Below are 17,042 nucleotides of genomic sequence, written 5' to 3' on the forward strand. Positions count from 1 at the left end.
GTCACAGAAGTAGAAGCACAAATACAAGTATAAAAGATGTTCAGTTTCAGAGTAATCAAAGGAATGGAAGTGAAACAAGGTGCCGTCCCAGCTCCGATGAGAAAGGGAAAGGCAGGTGGTGCTCCAGGTGGTAGCTTATGGGAGTACTCTGGTAGTATTAAAAGTTCAAAAATTTCAGAACATTGAAATTATCCTTTAGTTGTACATTTCTGCTAGGAATTTATCCAAGGGAGATCCCTAGGCACGTGTGCCGAGCACAAGATGCAACATAATGAAGAATCAGACCATTCACGGAGTGACATTTCAGCAAGTCACACAGCGGGTGGCCAGGCAACCCACAGAGTTGACACCACCCACACTTACGGACGTGGGAGGGTATGAGCAGCAGCGAACACTCAGGAACGTTTGATGCCAATCATCTCACACTGCCCACTGTGTCCACACTTAGCACGCAGATCTCACGAGTGGTTCCTTCTCTCTCCTGCTGGAGGCATAAGGGGATTTTTCTCTGATACTCACTGTGGGTCATGGTCGATGATCTGGAGAGCACAATGACCCTGGATTAAAATTTCCTCGGTTCCTGGGACAAGATGGCAGAGTAGAAGGACCTTGAGCTCACCTCCTCTCGTGAGCACACCAAAATCACAACTAACTGCTGAACAGCCATCGATAAGAAAAGGTAAGAACCTACCAAAAAAGATATTCTGTAACCAAAGACGTAAAGAAGGAACCACAACGAGGCAGTAAGAAGGGCACACTCGCAGTACAGTCAAATCCCATACCCCTGGGAGGGGGTGGGTGACCCCCAAACTGGAGAGTAATCATATGGCAGAGGTTCCCCCACAGGAGTGAGAGTTCTGAGCCCCATGTCAGGCTCCCCAGCCTGGGGGTCTGTATTTGAGAAGAGGAGCTCCCAGAGCATTTGGCCATGAAGGCTTAACTGCAGCATCTCCACAGGGCTGGGGGAGACAGGAGGAACTTCACTCTTACAGCGTGTACGCAAAATCTGATGTGCACTGGGCCCAAGGGCAAAAGCAGCAACTTCATACTCAGCACATGGAGGGAGGCTCAGAGAGGGCAAGCAAGCTGCTCAAAGTCACCAGCCAGTGAAAGGCAGAACAGGATAGGGATCCGAATCTGTCTGAAGCTGAATCCCACACCTCACTGCCCTCTACTTCCAACTAAGTGAAAACAGGATTATAAAACAGAAATGTCTCATGTTTACAAACACTGAGCACTCAATGCAATGCCCAGCAGTCCAGCCAGATGGTCCAGCCAGATGCCGGCCACAGAACCAGTCCTCCTAATGTATCCGAATGAATCAGGCAGACCAGGTTTAATGATCTTGTTAGTTGTTTATTGTCATTCTAAAGACTAGCACATTTACAGCATACATGGCTTTGAATGAGCTAAGAATATATAAAACGGTAACTATATGTTTATATATATTAATACTGTCCAAAACAAATAAATAAAAGTACCTTAATGCACTAAGCCTGGCAAATACAATTGTGTAGGGACAAAACTTATTATACTGTATTTGTACGTTTTTAAAGGAAACCAAAGGCAACTGTGCTGCAGACGCTTTCACAGAATCCACGTCACATCTGAGCTTTCAGTGTCTCAACGTTTCTTTTTAAATGGGTGCCTTATATAAGGAGCACTTGATGGAACCTCTATTTTACGGGAACCTGTACAACTGCCTTCCTTCTCCAACTGAAAACTCAAAGCTCCCGTGTGACCTGGGTACCTGCAGCCACCACGATGGGCAATGTGGCCCCCACTCAACGAGCTTTGTAATCGTGCAGTGCCGCCGTGAGACTGACTACCGCACAGGAGCGGGGGAGTAACGCTCAGGTGGAATACTGAAACCTGAATATTTTCTACGTGATTAGCCAAGTCTTCGACTTTTATGGTGATCCAACATGAAGCCAAAATTAGGAAAATACTCACATAAAGGTGCCACATGCAAAACTGCTAACAGATGACAACATTTGCTATATTCCCTTTTGGTAAATGCAGGTAATGCTCTTCAGACCAAAAAAAAAAAAAAAAATCTGAAAGTTGTATGAGTAACATTAAAAATACAAGGGAGTTTTAAAAAATGATGTTAAAATGAGTAAAGATGGAAATATATAGATACTAGAAAATGACAAATTAAATGAAATGGTGGAGGTGAAAGACTAAATCAGCCATACTGGAAGCTGTCTCTGCACATGGATCGACACAGCAGGAGAATCTGACACCACCTGCTGCCACCTGTGCAGTGGGCTTGCGGGACACGTTTCTCCACCTCCGCCCTCCACAGTGAACCCAGCTGTGCAGGGGTTGGTGAGCACCAAGGGTCCCTCACTGACTCACCCTCCACACCAGTTCACACTCACCAGTGGGCGTCAGGAGACAGCAGGCTCCAGGTGTGCACTGACTTCTGAGGAGGAAAGGATCTGAAAGGTCACCTGGTTCCACCCTTACCTGATGCCCACCCTCTGTCCCTGCCAAGGGGTGGTCTTGCCTGTGCTTCAGCTCCCCAGGCCCAGGCCTGTTACGTGTTTCCAAGTGGCATTTCTAGAGGAGCCCAAAGAATAGCATTTAGAATTTTAGGTAAAGGAACTTCCTAAGGGTTCACAAGTCATTAGGATCAGTATCATGAATATGTGCCACATACATTTCTTTTACAGCCTTTTAAATAACATGTAAACATAATGATAAAAACAATTGATAAAAACATATAAACTAAGAAAAAACTCTGCTATGTGCAGATGACTCATCATCATCTTATAATAGATGACCAGACATAATTTTCTATGAAATTCCTAAGTTTTATGGTCCATTAATCCCTTTCAAAATCTCATTTTAGGAGATATCTCAACTTTCTCAACAGCCATCTTACATAACAGAATGAGTAGTAACAATTATTGCAGACCTAAAAGACACTTTCATCAGACATTCGAACATGATTGTATTGTCTTCTAGAAGACAAAAAATTGGGAAACCCACCAGAGGACACCAATTTTGAAAATATTTAGGCTTCCACTGTCTCTATGCAAAATCCCCCATTGTTGACTGAGAGGCATCAGACAATACCACGTGCGAGGTCCTGACCTGGGGAAGAAGGGGAGACGTGCCCTGGGGCCGTGGACTACACACGGGGCATAAGGCAACAGGAGCCGGCTGGCCTCATGCCCTCGAGCAGACACCCTGTTCTTTAAGGGACAGGGGTGGCCCCTACTGTGCGGGCGGCTTTGCAGGTATTGTCTTCTAGTAAGTCTTACCTCAGGCTGATTTATCAGCCTTTACTTCAACTCCTGGTTCCACCCGTGCTGTTACAGGCAGGCTGATGCACCAGAAGCACTCGCCCTGGCCGCATGAGACAGACCGAGCGTCTTTCCCCAAAACTTCCCTTAACATTTAACATTTAGTGGTCTGCCCGGGATCCAATCATTTAAACTATTATTTACTGTTTTACATGGAGATTTTTAAAAAGTAGATTGTAAATCAATGCTCAATTTTGAGTTACTCAGTAGAAAAATAACTTAGGTGAGCAGCTGCCTAAGTGGGCGTTTTAGAAAGTCTTAGCATTTCAGACGCACCTGGCTTGATTCATACAGGTAACTGTTGATATCTGTGTGGTTATGGCTGAAGGCTGTTTAAATGGGCAGTTGTTAACTCTCCACACTAGTGAGCCCAACATTACCTGCTATGGATTCCAACGCAAAAAACATGCTCTATAGACTCTTTAGTGAAATAGTTTTAAAAACATAAAAGTAAAAACCAATCCTTCAGGTCTTCTTGAAGAATTCATATATGACACTAGAGGGTACCCACATTTATTACATAACAGCTAATTAGAGGAAACCGTGTGTTCATGTTTCAACTTTTCCGTAAGTCCCTTCAGGAGGCCTGTAATGCTTGGGGAAAGCCTTCAGCTGCAGGGAATTAAACGCATATTTGCGACTTCCAACATTCTTCATTGTATTTTCTCTTCGACAACCCTCACTGGGGAAAAAACAAGCACAAGAAATGACAGCAGTAAAAAAGGAAAAAAGAAAAGACTTAAACTCAGATGAAATGAACTGATTATTTTCATAGCATTAAAAGAAAGGTTGATTAATTTAAATGGATGCCAGACTCATTTACGACAATACACACGTAAGATGGCGCGTTTCTGAACAAGGCAATTAAGAAGCACAGAGATGGACACAGGCTGTATGGGACTGCGAGGTTTGCATTTCCAAAAGCAGCACTGTATCGAAGTGGAGGACAACCTTTTTTTTTTTTAAGGTAACGGTTTCATGTATTTCGTGTCTGGTTATCTGAGGGGTCTATCCTAACTAGTGGTTCAGAGGTTCTGTCACATAGCAATTTAAATGGAAAAAGTGCTACTCTTACCAAAAGCCTTTAAAAAGCTGCATTTTTCTATATTAGCAACAGCTGTTAACCGTCTCCAATTCAACATGCTGATTTTCCTTGCAGAATTCAACATGTAGCAAAACCATCTGGCTAAGAAGGTGGCTGTCACATGCTGTCTCAACCTGGGAGACAGCTGTCCCGGGCACACAGCAGTGCCGCGGGCTGTGCGATGGCTACATGGCTCTCAGCCCTGGGGCGTCGTGAAGAAGTGACCCCACCGAGGTCACCTTCTCCAGGTGAGCTGACCTCGTGGTCACCTCTCTCAGGAGTGCCACTGAGCCAGTGAGAGCCCACAGGGGCCCCTCCCTAGAGAACCTGCCACCAGCCTCTTCCGCTGCTGCATTGATCAAGGGTTGTCATTGGCAACCCAGTGGGCAAAGCGAATGCTCAACAGGAGGATGAGCTGTCAGGCAGGCCTCACATTCCCGAACGGGAGCCTCAGGGGAGCTCTCTGGGAAACGTTCCGATAGACATGAGATTCACAGGCAAAAGCGATTCTAAATAGGAATGACTTCCTGTATAGCACAGTGTAAGTTCATAGTTTTATATTATTCTAAGACTAGCAGTTAAATCAACTAATTATTAAATTTAGTACAAAATCCCCTTTATGAGATGTAAAATCTGCAGTTACCAAGAAACAGTGATTTAAAAAAAATATTTCAAGTTGTCTGAAGTCCATTATGTCATGCATTTTAAAAAAATATCAGTGGCAATTGCTCAAGCCTTTTAAAGTGAAAATGACAATCTCATTATCAAGAACATGAAAAATATTTTTGGTAAGACAGTGATTTTATTCAGAAGATAAACTCGGGTATTTTAGAAAAGTATCCACCTGCTTGTTATATTAAGTAATTTAGTAACTCAGATATGCTTTCTTGTCACGAGAGCCTCAAAGCCCTCAGCTACGTGTGTGTCATCCTCACTGAGCGCCTAGGCCATACGAGCAGGGAGCCCTAGAGTAAGTAAAGACCGTGTGGGTCTAACATCCAATAATCAGATAAAAATACTCCGTTTAAAGCAGAAGCTATATAGATGCTTCTTTAATCTTTGGAAGCTCTTACATTATTGGACTACTTCAGATATGGCTTCTCCATTTACAAAGAAAGGTACACACTTTTCAAAAACTACCTATCAGTAGTAAATGTCAAACTGCTTTGAGGAACGAAGAAGAATTTGTGAACTGTGACGTTACCTTTTTATTTACATGTTAAAGAGGCTGATTACTGGTTTAGCTGGCTGAATATATACTACACATGAAATTACAGTCAAGATTACACTTTATTTTTAAATTGTGCTTATTTTCCCTCAAATGTTTGAATTTGGACTGAGTTTACAAAATCTGACTAATGAGGCTGATCACACGCTGACTCTATCACCCAGTGTTTAGACAAGCTCCAGCCTGGGGCTGGGGCCTGAGTTGTGGAGAGAGGCAAGCCCGAGCTGTGGTAACTGGTGTTTCCTGCCGCAGGGGCCAGCCTGCGTCCTAAGGCAGAATACTTTGATCCCTCACAACAGCTGCATTATTTTTAGGAGTCTATAGTACACACCGAGGTGGCCTTGGATAGATTTTTAGAAAGAGGGATTTAATTATTTCAAAGCTACATGATTTTTTTTTATTATATCGATAAATTATTTCAAGGACATCTATTTTTTAAAACAAAAAATTAAAATTGAAACCCCAAGTGGCAACTAATTTTAGTGACAGCTCTGTTTTTCCTTTCTGGAGGGGATCTTCCCCTTCAGAACTCATCTGGACACGAGTGTCTTGGTGACCCTGAACATCTAGTCACCTGCGCTGACACTGCCTCAGCGCTAGCATTAGCTCAAAAGCAACTGAAAACCTTCACCAAGTATCAGTGACTCCCCTTTCTTGAATCATCTTCCCATCTTTGTTTTATCCTGCCTGTTACTTACTAAAGCAGGAAAGATTTCAAATATATATTTAGCCTGACTTCGTAAGGCCTTGGCGACATGAAAACTCAGCTCAAAGGCACGCTGAGCTTCCTTGCTCAGATATTCTAAAGCACCACCACCACCCCCAGCCTCGTCTGATTTCGTGGTGCGCTGTCTCCATCTCACCTCGTTAGAACGTACTACCTCCTGACCCACCCCTGAAGAGAAACCCCAAGAATCTTAGCCCCTCTCCTTCCATCCATTTCTCTCTTATCTTAGCAGCCAAGCCTACAGGAAGGCCTGGTGGGCACCATGACAGTCGGGGGCAGACAGCTGGGGACAGGCCATGATGTCCGTGAGGCCCCGCGGGGGGTGCCGGGGGGGGGCGCTTGTCTAGCTGGCCGCGGCCCCCATTTGCTGGGCGGGCGGTGGCACCCGGGAAGAGGAGGGGACACTCTGTGGGGTCAGAAGGGCCTCCCTCATCTGCGCATGGTCTCTGCCAGCCCGGAGGCGGGCACAGCATGTGTCACCCCGGGGGCGGCAGGAGTGCTTTACCCAGAACAGGCTAGGAGCTATGGAACGTGAACCGTAGGCCCTGCCTGCCCTCTTTCCAATAAAGGAACGAGATGGTCTCAGAAAGTCGACTTGTACACCTTGATGTGGAGGAGGACAAGTGGTGGACACACCTCTCCACAAGAGTCACAGGCTGGCAGGACCTCACCTGTGACTAGTGTCATGTTGCTACAACTTAACACCACCAGTCACTTGGCATCTGAAGAGAGACTCCCTCCTGACAGATGTCAGGAGCTGCGCCACAGAGCAGCCACCTCATTCTAGAAAAGACAGAGCGACCACACTGCACTTGTGAGGAGAGTGGACTCAGCTGCCCCAGGCTCCCCCAGTGCTCAGGTCTAGGACACAGCGGGGAGGAGGATGCCCCTTCATCTTAGAATTTAAAGTCTGCACCTGCCCTCTGTCACCCACTGCTTCTGCAGTCGTAACTGCCTCTACAGTTCCCGGAACCCAGACTCAGATCTGAGGCCAAACCAGAGAAACCCCAGAGTCAGTTCTGGAAGTCTGGGGGAGGGAATGGAGAGGCCAGATTTTGTGGTGGACTGGGTTTGCGTGCATGGCTGGGGGTAAAGTTTCTGGAAAAGCCAGCTTCTCTAAATTCACTCCAGTGTTTCTAGAGTGGTGAAAAGAAATCCACTTCCATAAAATGCAATATATGGGAAAGCCAGCTGGAGGCCAAAACAGAAGCACAACATAATCGGAGCTGGAAAACAGAGAAGCCACCGCCCGTTTCTTATGCAGGATCTGTGGGGTTCCCTGTCATCTACTCTGCTGCCTTCAGAGGTGTCTAGCCACCGTTTTCCACACAGGAATGTTAAGGTTACAAATCCTCCCATTTTACAGACGTTGCCGTGTTAAAATTAAGAGCGATAAGAACAGAAACCAAAGTGGCCTTTTCTCTCCCACACCTCCATCTGGCACAACTGCCCAAAAGTGGACCTTATTTTTTGGTAAATTTTGATTTTTTTTCATAATTAACCGTATTTGATTTGTAAGAGAGAAAAGGTATCTGGACTTGAATCTGGAATTAAAGCAGCAGGGTTTTTTTTGGATGAAAAATGCTATTTCAAGAAAAATAAATGTATCTAACTTCAACAGCCTTTTGCTACTCTGTGCATTTGTTCCTGGATCAGTTTAATGACAAAGATTTAAAAGAGTAATTCTAAAGCCACATGCAATATGTTATTTTTATGTGCCTGATTTGATACAGTGAGCTACCATCCTCACAGCTTTGTGTCATCCCAACTTGGAAATAGTAACGTAAGCAAGGAAATGTTATAATTCTGCAAACTGTTTGCTACTATAATTTCAGGGACTACGCTTTGAAATGAAAGCAGAAAGTACATGTCCTATTAAATAGGTTTATCTAGATGAGCCAGTTAGAAAGCATCTACACTTTTCATTTCTCTTCAAAAGGAAAGGAAAGGTTAGCAGTACATTTAAAGAATAGTATCAAATATACAAATTCTTTCCTGACAGAATTCCTCTCTCTAGGAAACAGGGCACAAGAGATAATACAGGTAATAAATAGTTTTACATCAGAAGGTAAGAGATTTGGTACAAGTAATTCCAGGCCAGCTAAACAAAGCAGTAACAGAGCTCTGTAAGAACATGTTACAAGCACTGAAAACTCTACAGAATTTAAACGAACACATCCTCTTGGTGAAATAATTTGGCAGGTGTTTACAATTCAGAACAACAAAATGTCAAACTGTAAGGCATGAAATACATCTCGGCGGACCATGCTCTGACACGCTCCTTCTGTCCAGTCGGGTACACGGTGGCTGGACATGTCTGGCACTTTTTTTTGGTGATTTGTTAATTTCTCATAACGATATTCATTTGCAACGCAATTTGGCCACCAGGTATGCTACGCTCAGGAAGAGCCACGCAATCAGTAAATTGGGGCTCAGAGCTAGTAAAGGGACGGAACAGAGGAGGCTGGGGTCTAGTCTTAAGTCTCGGATGGGCACCAGGCCGCTCAAGTTCTTCTGGGTGACTACCTCCCGTGTTCCAATGCTGTGAAAAGGAAGAAGGTTGGGAGAAAGGAAAAGAAAAAGGGAAAGAAAATAAAGGAAAAGGAGAGATACATGCAATGGATTTTCTCAAAAGTGTGGGGAAAAAAGAGGAGAACCAAAAGATAAGATTTAAAAAAACATGGAATGAAGCCACAACACAAAGAAAAAGATGATATGCAGAAAAGGGTGTAAAAGGGATACCAAAACAAAACGAGCACAGTTACAAGAAAAACAGGAGAGAAAGAGAAGGGAAAATAAGAAAATACTGTAATCTACTGAAAACAAACACGTGTAGGCCGACTAAATGGTTTTCCATGTTCACACCCTCGGCTGCCAAGCACACGCCATGCTGCCCTGCCATGCTCGCACATGCGGCCAGACGTGGACTCCAAAGAGCAAGCTGAACATGAAGAACCATCGGGGCGTTTGACCTTCTCACAGGTGCCTGAGCGGCAGGTGGTGCAACTTATTTCGCCAAAGCTGCCTCCTGATTAGACACTCACACGATAACCGTTTCCCTTCAGTATCAACTGCAGGCAGAGCCCTCACCAGACTCGCCTTGGCTTTTAGGCTGCACAGCGGCAGGGCGTGAGCTACCATTCCAAGTCATCGTTCTGTGAGATGGGGTCTACCAAGAATGGAGTCCAACCCAGCTCACTGGAAACTGGGGGTCTGTCCCCCTTTGGTGCTACCGAAGAAATGTGCTGAGGTGAGGCTCCCGGAGGACCCTGGATGTGCCATTCTCACGGGGGGACGCTTCTCCTGCCACGAGCACTGATCACGGGGTCACGACCCCGGCCAGGGCAGTCTCGGGGGCCACTGGGGCTACTTAGGAAGGCCCACTGTTGTGTTTCGGTCCCTGCACTGGGGACGGAGGGGCACCACCAGCAGGGAGCTGGAATGGGCTCCGACGGCAAAAGCCAAGCGTGCGCATCTCTTCCCAGCTCCCTGGCCCGTGGTGTCGCTCGGCGGCCTGAAACAGGCGCTGGCGGGAGCGTTTATGCCACAGAAATTGGCAAACCAGACAGATCAGGTTTTGTTTTTGTTTTTGGAGAGAGCTGGCTGTCAAGCACTTGCTAGCACCGCACTGGCCAGTGCTCACCCGGGGCCTCCAGGACACAAGACAGCTGAGTGTCAGCCCTGCCCCTCCCCCAGCCCACCTGCCCCCAGCCGCCCCACCCCGCTGCCTGCGTGCTCTGCTCCTCCGTCGGGCAAGACGCAAGCCAGAAAGCAAGAGAACCACCGCAGGGCATGGCCAAACCGCCTGCTGCCTCCTTAGGGCTCCGGGCTGCCCCGTGGCTCCTGGCCACGCCGCAGCCAGAAACACCAGCTACCGACCAGCCACCTGGGGCCTGCAGCCTATGAGCTGACACGTCTTCCCCACACGGGATAATCCAAAAAGCAGAGAAGTGGGGGCGGGGGGGGGCGGGTAACAGTGTCACACGGAAACAAATGCATGAGGTCGGGTGGACAAGGGTGGCGAGCACGGCACCCGGGGCTGGTGCTCTGAGGATCCCGAGGGCGGCAGAGGCGAGGTGGCATCGAGCTTTGCTTTGGTTTTGAATAACTTCTTCAACGATTACTAAGGTAACATATGTTCACGGCAGAGGTTTTAGAAAATTCAGAAAAACCTAAATAAACTTAAAAAAGACATCCATGATTGGACACAGATGGGGGTTTCAGAGAAGCAGAGGGAGGCCAAGGGAATGATGCCCGTCCCGTGGGAGGAGGGTCCTTCCCTACTCAGGATCCCGGGGTCCCTGCCGTAATGTAGGAAAGCAAGGCCGACTTCCCAGGCTCAGAAGCGCCCAGGGCAGTGGCAGGATGATTACCCAGAGGGTGGGTGGGCAGGCCCCCGGGACACTGGGTGTGACTGGTATGGGAACAACCTGTCGATTTGTATTAAAGGCCTTACAAGGGTGTACACCCTTTAACCTAAGGAGTCAGCAGGGCAGACGTGGGCGGGAGGAGACACAGGGGTTCTCACTGCGCCCTCATTTAAAGTGCGGGCACACTGCACACAGCTTAAAGATTCAAGGACAGCAAACTGGGTACATTATGGTGTGCTAAGCGCGATGAGGCCCACATTCACGAACCTGAGAAAGGCTCACAAGACATTAACTGAGAACAGCAGACTAAAACAGTGGGCAGAATTACACATCTAACTGCATCTGTTTGTGCATATGTTTTGTGTACTATTCAGGGACTGGGCAAGTTGACCAATGTGTGGGTTAGGCACACTCACACTCATACGTATGTATCTGAACATGCATCAGGATGTTAGCAGTGTTCCTTGTAGTAGCAGGAATACGGAGAATTGTCCTGTGGGCTATGGGCTGGTGCGGGAGTCACTGGGGTAGGGGCTTATGTGGATTTTCTGATTTTCCTACAAGGAAACCCACGTGATCAAAGTTGTGAGCGTGCCTCGTGTGTTGCAAGCCTCCCAGTTCACCTGTGCACGTGTGGGTAACTGCCCACAGCCCCTTGGCGGGCTGCAGGCCGGCAGATGGGGCCACCCGTGTGTCTAAGGAGCCACCTGCTCCCTGGTCTCCCCAGACCTTTGTGCTCAGACGCAGTCAGAACAAACAGTTGTTTTCATCGAATGTGTTCACGAAGCCAAGACTGGATAGAGGGGTACCAACTGTACGCCTGTCACACGCCTACGGCACGGACCTCATCCTAGTATCTGCCCCACAGCTAGAGCTGTGTCCCTCCATTTTTCTCGTCTCTCTGTGGCCGGCGGCCTGCGTCTCACGAGCGCGGTCCTCCCCTCCACCTCGCAGCTGACCGCACCAGGGACACTGAGACCCCACCGCCTCCCTGAGGCCGAGGCAGGGAGAGTGTGAACTTTCTAAAAGTGCATCAACAGGCAGCCCTGAGGTCACGAGGTTTGGGTGAACTTGGAAAGACCAAACAGGAACAAACGGTTCCAGTTCTACAAAACGCTACTGTCAAGAGGCAGGCGCTCAGGCATCACTTTCGTGTAAGACTGTGAGAAGGTGAAACGGCAGAGACATACAGAAAGGATAAGAGAATTGAATGCTTTGAAGAATTTGGTGAGAGGACAAATGGTACAGAACATTCAGTAGAAGTGACTTGGAAACGAGACTAGAACAGCATTGGCGGCCACATGGAAGAAGACAGGAGGAGCAGGTTTCTTATCCTTTCTTTTGGTATGTGAGGGGAGGTGCTCCCCGGCAGTGCCGGAAACAAGGCATCGCTCGGCAGCGGACAGAGTTTTAGTCCCAGCTTTCATCCTGCAAACACGCCTGCTGCCTCGGAATCAGAACATCATTAGGGCAAGGTGGCCACGGCACAGGGACAGGGGAGGGGCTGCTGCCAGGAAACACTGGACACCGGGCTCGTGAAAGCAAACCCAGCCCACCACTGGGAGAAGCGGAGCCAACCGGCGCAGCCTGGGGACGCTCGGTCTCCCCTCGGTTTGAAAAGAGACAACGCGGGATGGGAACAGCCGGGGCCTGCTGGGATGCCCGGGCTCTGAGTCGCACCCACAGCAAGATGAGTGGCCGGGGCACACCGGGCACCAAAGGGCAGCCACACGGCCGCCTCCGAGCTCACCACCTCCCTCCCCGCTGCCTCGGCTCGCCCGCTTCAGTGCGGTCCCACTCAGACACAGTGCCGGCTCTTTTCTCCCCCTGACTCAAAAGAGGACACTGGATGTGATGGGCCCGGAGTTTGACTCGGCAGACGTGGAGGAATTTTCCAAAGCCAAACTAGAGCGCGGCCGCCGGGCCCGGGGGACTCACCTGCGCATGCACTCCAGGGCCTGCGTGAAGACCTGCGGGGCCATGCCGTGCTCGTGCTGCAGGATCAGGCACTGCTCCAGTGTCACCGACATGGCCGTGCGGTCCTTGGCGCTCTTGCAGCTGGTGAACCGCACCCCATTGAGGCGGCGGCAGATCTGCCAACGGGAAGGCAGGCTTTACTTAGGGGGAGACGGGACAGGTCGCTGCCCCGGGCCACCTCCCGGGGCCTCTCCCACAGGACGCTGCTGCCTCCCGGGGGCCCCGCTGTCTGCTCAGCCACATTCCCAGCTCTGCCCGGACCAGCCCTTTGCTGCCCACCCCCTGGGGTAGGTCAGAGAACTCCCAGGATGCCCAGCCCCCGCCAAGTCTCTAGGCCTTTCTGGAAGTGACAGCACAGACCCACTGGTCTCTACACGCTTCCTTGTCTGCACAGGTGGGAACAGCTCAGCAGACCCACTTCCCTGTGGCCACCTCCTGCCCACCAGGCTCCCCTCCAGCTCGACCCGGGGCCCTGGTACAGGGCCCGGTGCACCTCCCCTCCCAAGTGAGGGGCTCCCGTGGAGGGCAACCCCCCTGCTGAGAAAAGACCGCCTCAGGGCACCTCGTCTCCCCATGGAAGGACACCTGGGAGCATTTGCTCTGCATTACTGGGAGCAATCCTAGGCACACAGTCCCCGAATCGAGAAAGCCCTAGAACAAAAGACTTTTTTTTTTTTGGTATAAAGTTTGTGGCAGCCTTGTTTGGCAACATGACCAGCTCTTGAGCGGATGTCAAACTATCTACAATTTTTATTTATCCCATTTTGTATACATATTCATACTTTTCAGTAAGACAGTATTCAGGAGTTTGATTCCAGGGTGCTGCCCCAGATCCCCTGGGGATGTGAAATCATCCACGTGCACGTTACACACAGGTGATGTGCACCCTATCACACGCCTAGGTACCAACTGTATACCGTATCACCTTTCTGAAACGTGGAGCCCTGGGAATTCTAAAACACCTGCCCACGAGAGCTTCAGATAAGGGCCTGTGGACCTGTAGGAGATGCTGCATTGTGAGAACACCACGGGTATCTCACGAAGAACCATGTGACCTAACGCCAGTGGGCTCCGTGACCTGCTGTTCTCAGAAGAACACCAGAGGCGCTGCAGGCTGCCCTGCAGACGGCCCCGTGCCTGCTCCTCGGGCCAAGAGGCCCCAGCCGAGACCACGCAGCCACGGCCACGGATGCCGCTCCACAGAGGACACAGTGTGGTCCCAAGCGCTGTGTCTGAAGGAGGACAAGACAGAAAGGACCCAAGCAAGTTCAGCCACGACCGTCAGGAGGAAGATGGGCATCTTGTGAGAACAGACAAAAAAATTTTTTTAAAGATTCTAAGCAGCCCCTGAGCTAGGTGAAGAGTGAATTAATAAAATCATAACTGATGAAGTGAACGGGGACGTGCTCACTAAATTCCACAGGCTGGAGAGTTCATGACCCAGACGCGTGGCATAAACCAAACTAAAAATAGGGTCAAAGAAAGTTACATTCATAGATGGTGGATCCAGAGCTCCATGAGGTTCTGGAGGGGGCAGCAGGGTGGCCACAGGTGCATCCCTGCACAAGAGGGAAGCCGGCAGCACCAGTCTTTGTGGGGGGGCTATCAGCCACTTCGGGGTGCTGGCGGGTCTCCCCACGTGTGAATTAGGCCCGACTAATAATATTCCAACTCTGTGTGTGAGTCCCAGTGTGGACAGGTCCCCTCATCAGGGGTGAGTGAATGACGAGCTGTGAAACTGCTCTGATACCCGGGCTCAGAGCAGGAACTCCACAAACAAATTGGTGAGAAAGTATCTGAGGTCTTCAGGGGAAATGAGGAGATCTGAGCAGCAGTGTACTAGAAATATTGTTTAAAGAGATGGCAAAGGTCCCAGAGATCTCCCTTTGAACCTATTAAGAGATGCAGCAGGTCGTGAGCTCTAGCTGGTTATCACCGTGCGGGCTTCGGAAGGGGACAGCTGTCATCAGCCTGGTTATTCCACGTCCGAGGGGGTAGACTCCGTGTCAGGCTTATCAGAATTCAGGCAGCCCTACAGTAAGCAACTCACGAGCAACTCTCATTGTGTCCTTATGAAGAAACCTGTTCTCTTCACTCCTGGCTGAGGTTTTAATTTGTTGTTGTTATTAACATTTTTTCCCTCACCTCAGCAGCTTGCCAGAGAATGTCAACGTTCTTGTTCTTCCTGGCGTGCACGTTCTGACCCAGGAACCGCAGCAGCTCCGGCAGGCACGTCTGGCTCCGAGATCGAGGTAGGCCTGGAAGAGAGACGGGGTCGTGGAGCTGGGGCCGCCCACGGGGACTTAGCCCACGGCAGCCAGCGCCGCCGGAAACGGCCAAAGGATGAGTCCCGGCCGGAGCCGGAGGTTCAGTGTGATTGAAGCAAGAAGGGAGGCCTGTGTTCAGGGACTGGGCCTGGTGGCCAGCACGGGGAGCACTCCGTTACTTTCACTGCCACTTCAGTGCCACCTGCAAAGGGCAACCACCTGGCCTCCTTTCAGTTCTTTCGAGGGGCTGGAGGGGGAGCTCGAATCATCGAGAACGGGAGGGAGGGAGGGAGATCCATCAGGTCTTCAGAACTGCCGCCAGGGCTGGAGGATGCTTGGGGCCGCCACCCTTGGGGGAGGTGGGAAGGGCAGCCTCCTCCACCGCGACAGTGTCCAGGCCGCTCCAGGACCCCTCCAGCTGGAAGATCAGTCAGACCACCTCACCTCAGAAGCCTGGGATTTTCAAACACCAGGACCACCAGAGGAGAACAGAAGAGCCTCGAGGTCACATCTACGGAAAACAGCCAGGGGGCCTGAACCCGCAAATCACCACCAACTGTGGGATGAAACTATGCACCCGTTTCCACCGCACAACCTCCCCGGTGCACGCAGGATCCCGTGCCAACCACTTCACGCTGCTGCGGGGACCGGGCCAGAGGGTTCAGCGCGTGACGGGGCTGTGGGAACCCAGAGGCTGTGAACCAGAGCCTCCTGGAGGAGACGCACGACCTGACCTCTGGCCCAGTTAGCGACACTGGCGCCCCAGCAGAGTTGGGGGCGCTTGCTGGTGGGCCCCATCTCCTCAGCCTCGCGGACGAGCGTAACTACCGGGCTGAGGGCCACGCGGGCTGCGGCACCCCCGGCGTCCTGGGCCGTGGGCAGTGCTACCGGCTTTTGATCCCGCAGGCCTCGCCCTTCCCGGGCCTTTACCCCTGGGGCCACGTCTCACTGGAAACTGCCGCCCTCCAAAACGTTGAGCACAAGTCTCCCCCTTCCTGACCACAAGGCTCCTGATCCCCCAGCGTGGCCCTTCCGTCTCAGGGCGCCCTAGCCAGGGGGCTGGCCCAGCACACGCTCCCGTCCTCTCAGTCCAAGCCTGGGCAGCCGGCACTGTCCCTGCCTCCAGAGCAGTCGGAAGGTGGGTGTTGGCCACAGGCCACCTGGCCTGACCCAGGTTCCTTGGGGGACCTGCCCTCCATGCCTCAGTGTCACTATATGTCAAATGGGTATGAAACCAAGCCCGCCTCCCAAGGCTGCTGTGGGATCAGTTAGATAATTCATGGGAAGTGTGTAGAAGGCCTGGCACATGCAAGGACTTGACAAATCTGTCACTGGTCACTGTGATCACTGTGGAAGAACACAAGGATGACCTGGTATCTGGGATCCTTCAGCTGAGTCCTCAGAGAAGCATTTTACTGACTCTTAAACGTCGTCACTTTCGAGCTTGGTGCAGCACACGGGGATCACCCGGGGAGTTTCTAAACTCCCGAGGCCGAGGCCCCGCCCTCTACACTCTGAGCTGGGCCCCTGGCAAGAGGATTTTCCCAGATTCTCCAGTGAATTCCGATGTGTGGTCAGTGCCAGAGCCTCGACGGCTCCAACAGCACCCGTCCCAAGCCCCCTTCACGGCCGCCAAGCCCAGTGCTGGGCTCACGCCCTCAGTTCACGGGGAGACTGAGGCCTCCCGCCTGAGCTCCCGTGCCCACACCATGTCCCCCCACTCGCTCGCGGGCCCCGACCTGGCCCTGCAGGATCTCCAGTCCCGCCATCCTCTGGCATCTCGCAGGCCTGTTGTTCTAGCCCCTTCGCTCGGGCCTTTAAGACCCTTCCATCCCCCATGCTCCAGGCGTGTTTCCTGCCTCCCCACGTGCCAGCCCTCAGTCCCTGCCGGCCTCCGGCCACTCGAGGCCGTGCAGCGCGGTCACCCACCCGCGCCACTGCAGCCTCGCCACACGGCGACTGTGAGATGCCCCTCAGACGCCAGCGGGGCCCCTCGGCTCTGCGCCCACCTGGCCCAGCCTCCACGCGAGCCCTCCCCAGGGTCTGTCCTCAGCCCCTTCGTGTCTTGCACGGTG

At 50.9% G+C, this 17,042-nt stretch overlaps 1 protein-coding gene and 1 long non-coding RNA gene across 4 annotated transcripts in view; one reads left to right on the plus strand and one right to left on the minus strand.

Annotated features, from left to right (window-relative positions):
• Positions 1 to 17,042, minus strand: part of INPP4A (inositol polyphosphate-4-phosphatase type I A) — a 73,200-nt gene that overhangs the window by 16,204 nt on the left and 39,954 nt on the right. The window contains exons 22-24 of one of the 3 annotated variants that reach the window (XR_009544051.1): positions 14,846 to 14,958; positions 12,662 to 12,816; positions 520 to 3,996 (exon numbers count right to left, since the gene is read on the minus strand). Coding sequence is in view for 1 of the 3 variants with exons in the window: in XM_060168926.1 (XP_060024909.1) it covers positions 8,715 to 8,895; positions 12,662 to 12,816; positions 14,846 to 14,958 (449 nt within the window). In the remaining 2 variants the exon portion in view is untranslated. Of the gene's footprint in view, positions 1 to 519; positions 3,997 to 8,388; positions 8,896 to 12,661; positions 12,817 to 14,845; positions 14,959 to 17,042 lie in introns of those variants that run through there. The other 2 variants (XM_060168926.1, XR_009544052.1) reach the window with 2 other exon arrangements.
• On the plus strand, positions 95 to 15,288 carry LOC132531240 (uncharacterized). Its single transcript, XR_009544054.1, has 3 exons — positions 95 to 679; positions 4,474 to 4,646; positions 14,854 to 15,288. It is a non-coding gene; the product is annotated as an uncharacterized LOC132531240 (long non-coding RNA).

This window comes from Lagenorhynchus albirostris, chromosome 13 (genome assembly GCF_949774975.1).
Source record: "Lagenorhynchus albirostris chromosome 13, mLagAlb1.1, whole genome shotgun sequence".
NCBI lineage: Eukaryota > Metazoa > Chordata > Mammalia > Artiodactyla > Delphinidae > Lagenorhynchus > Lagenorhynchus albirostris.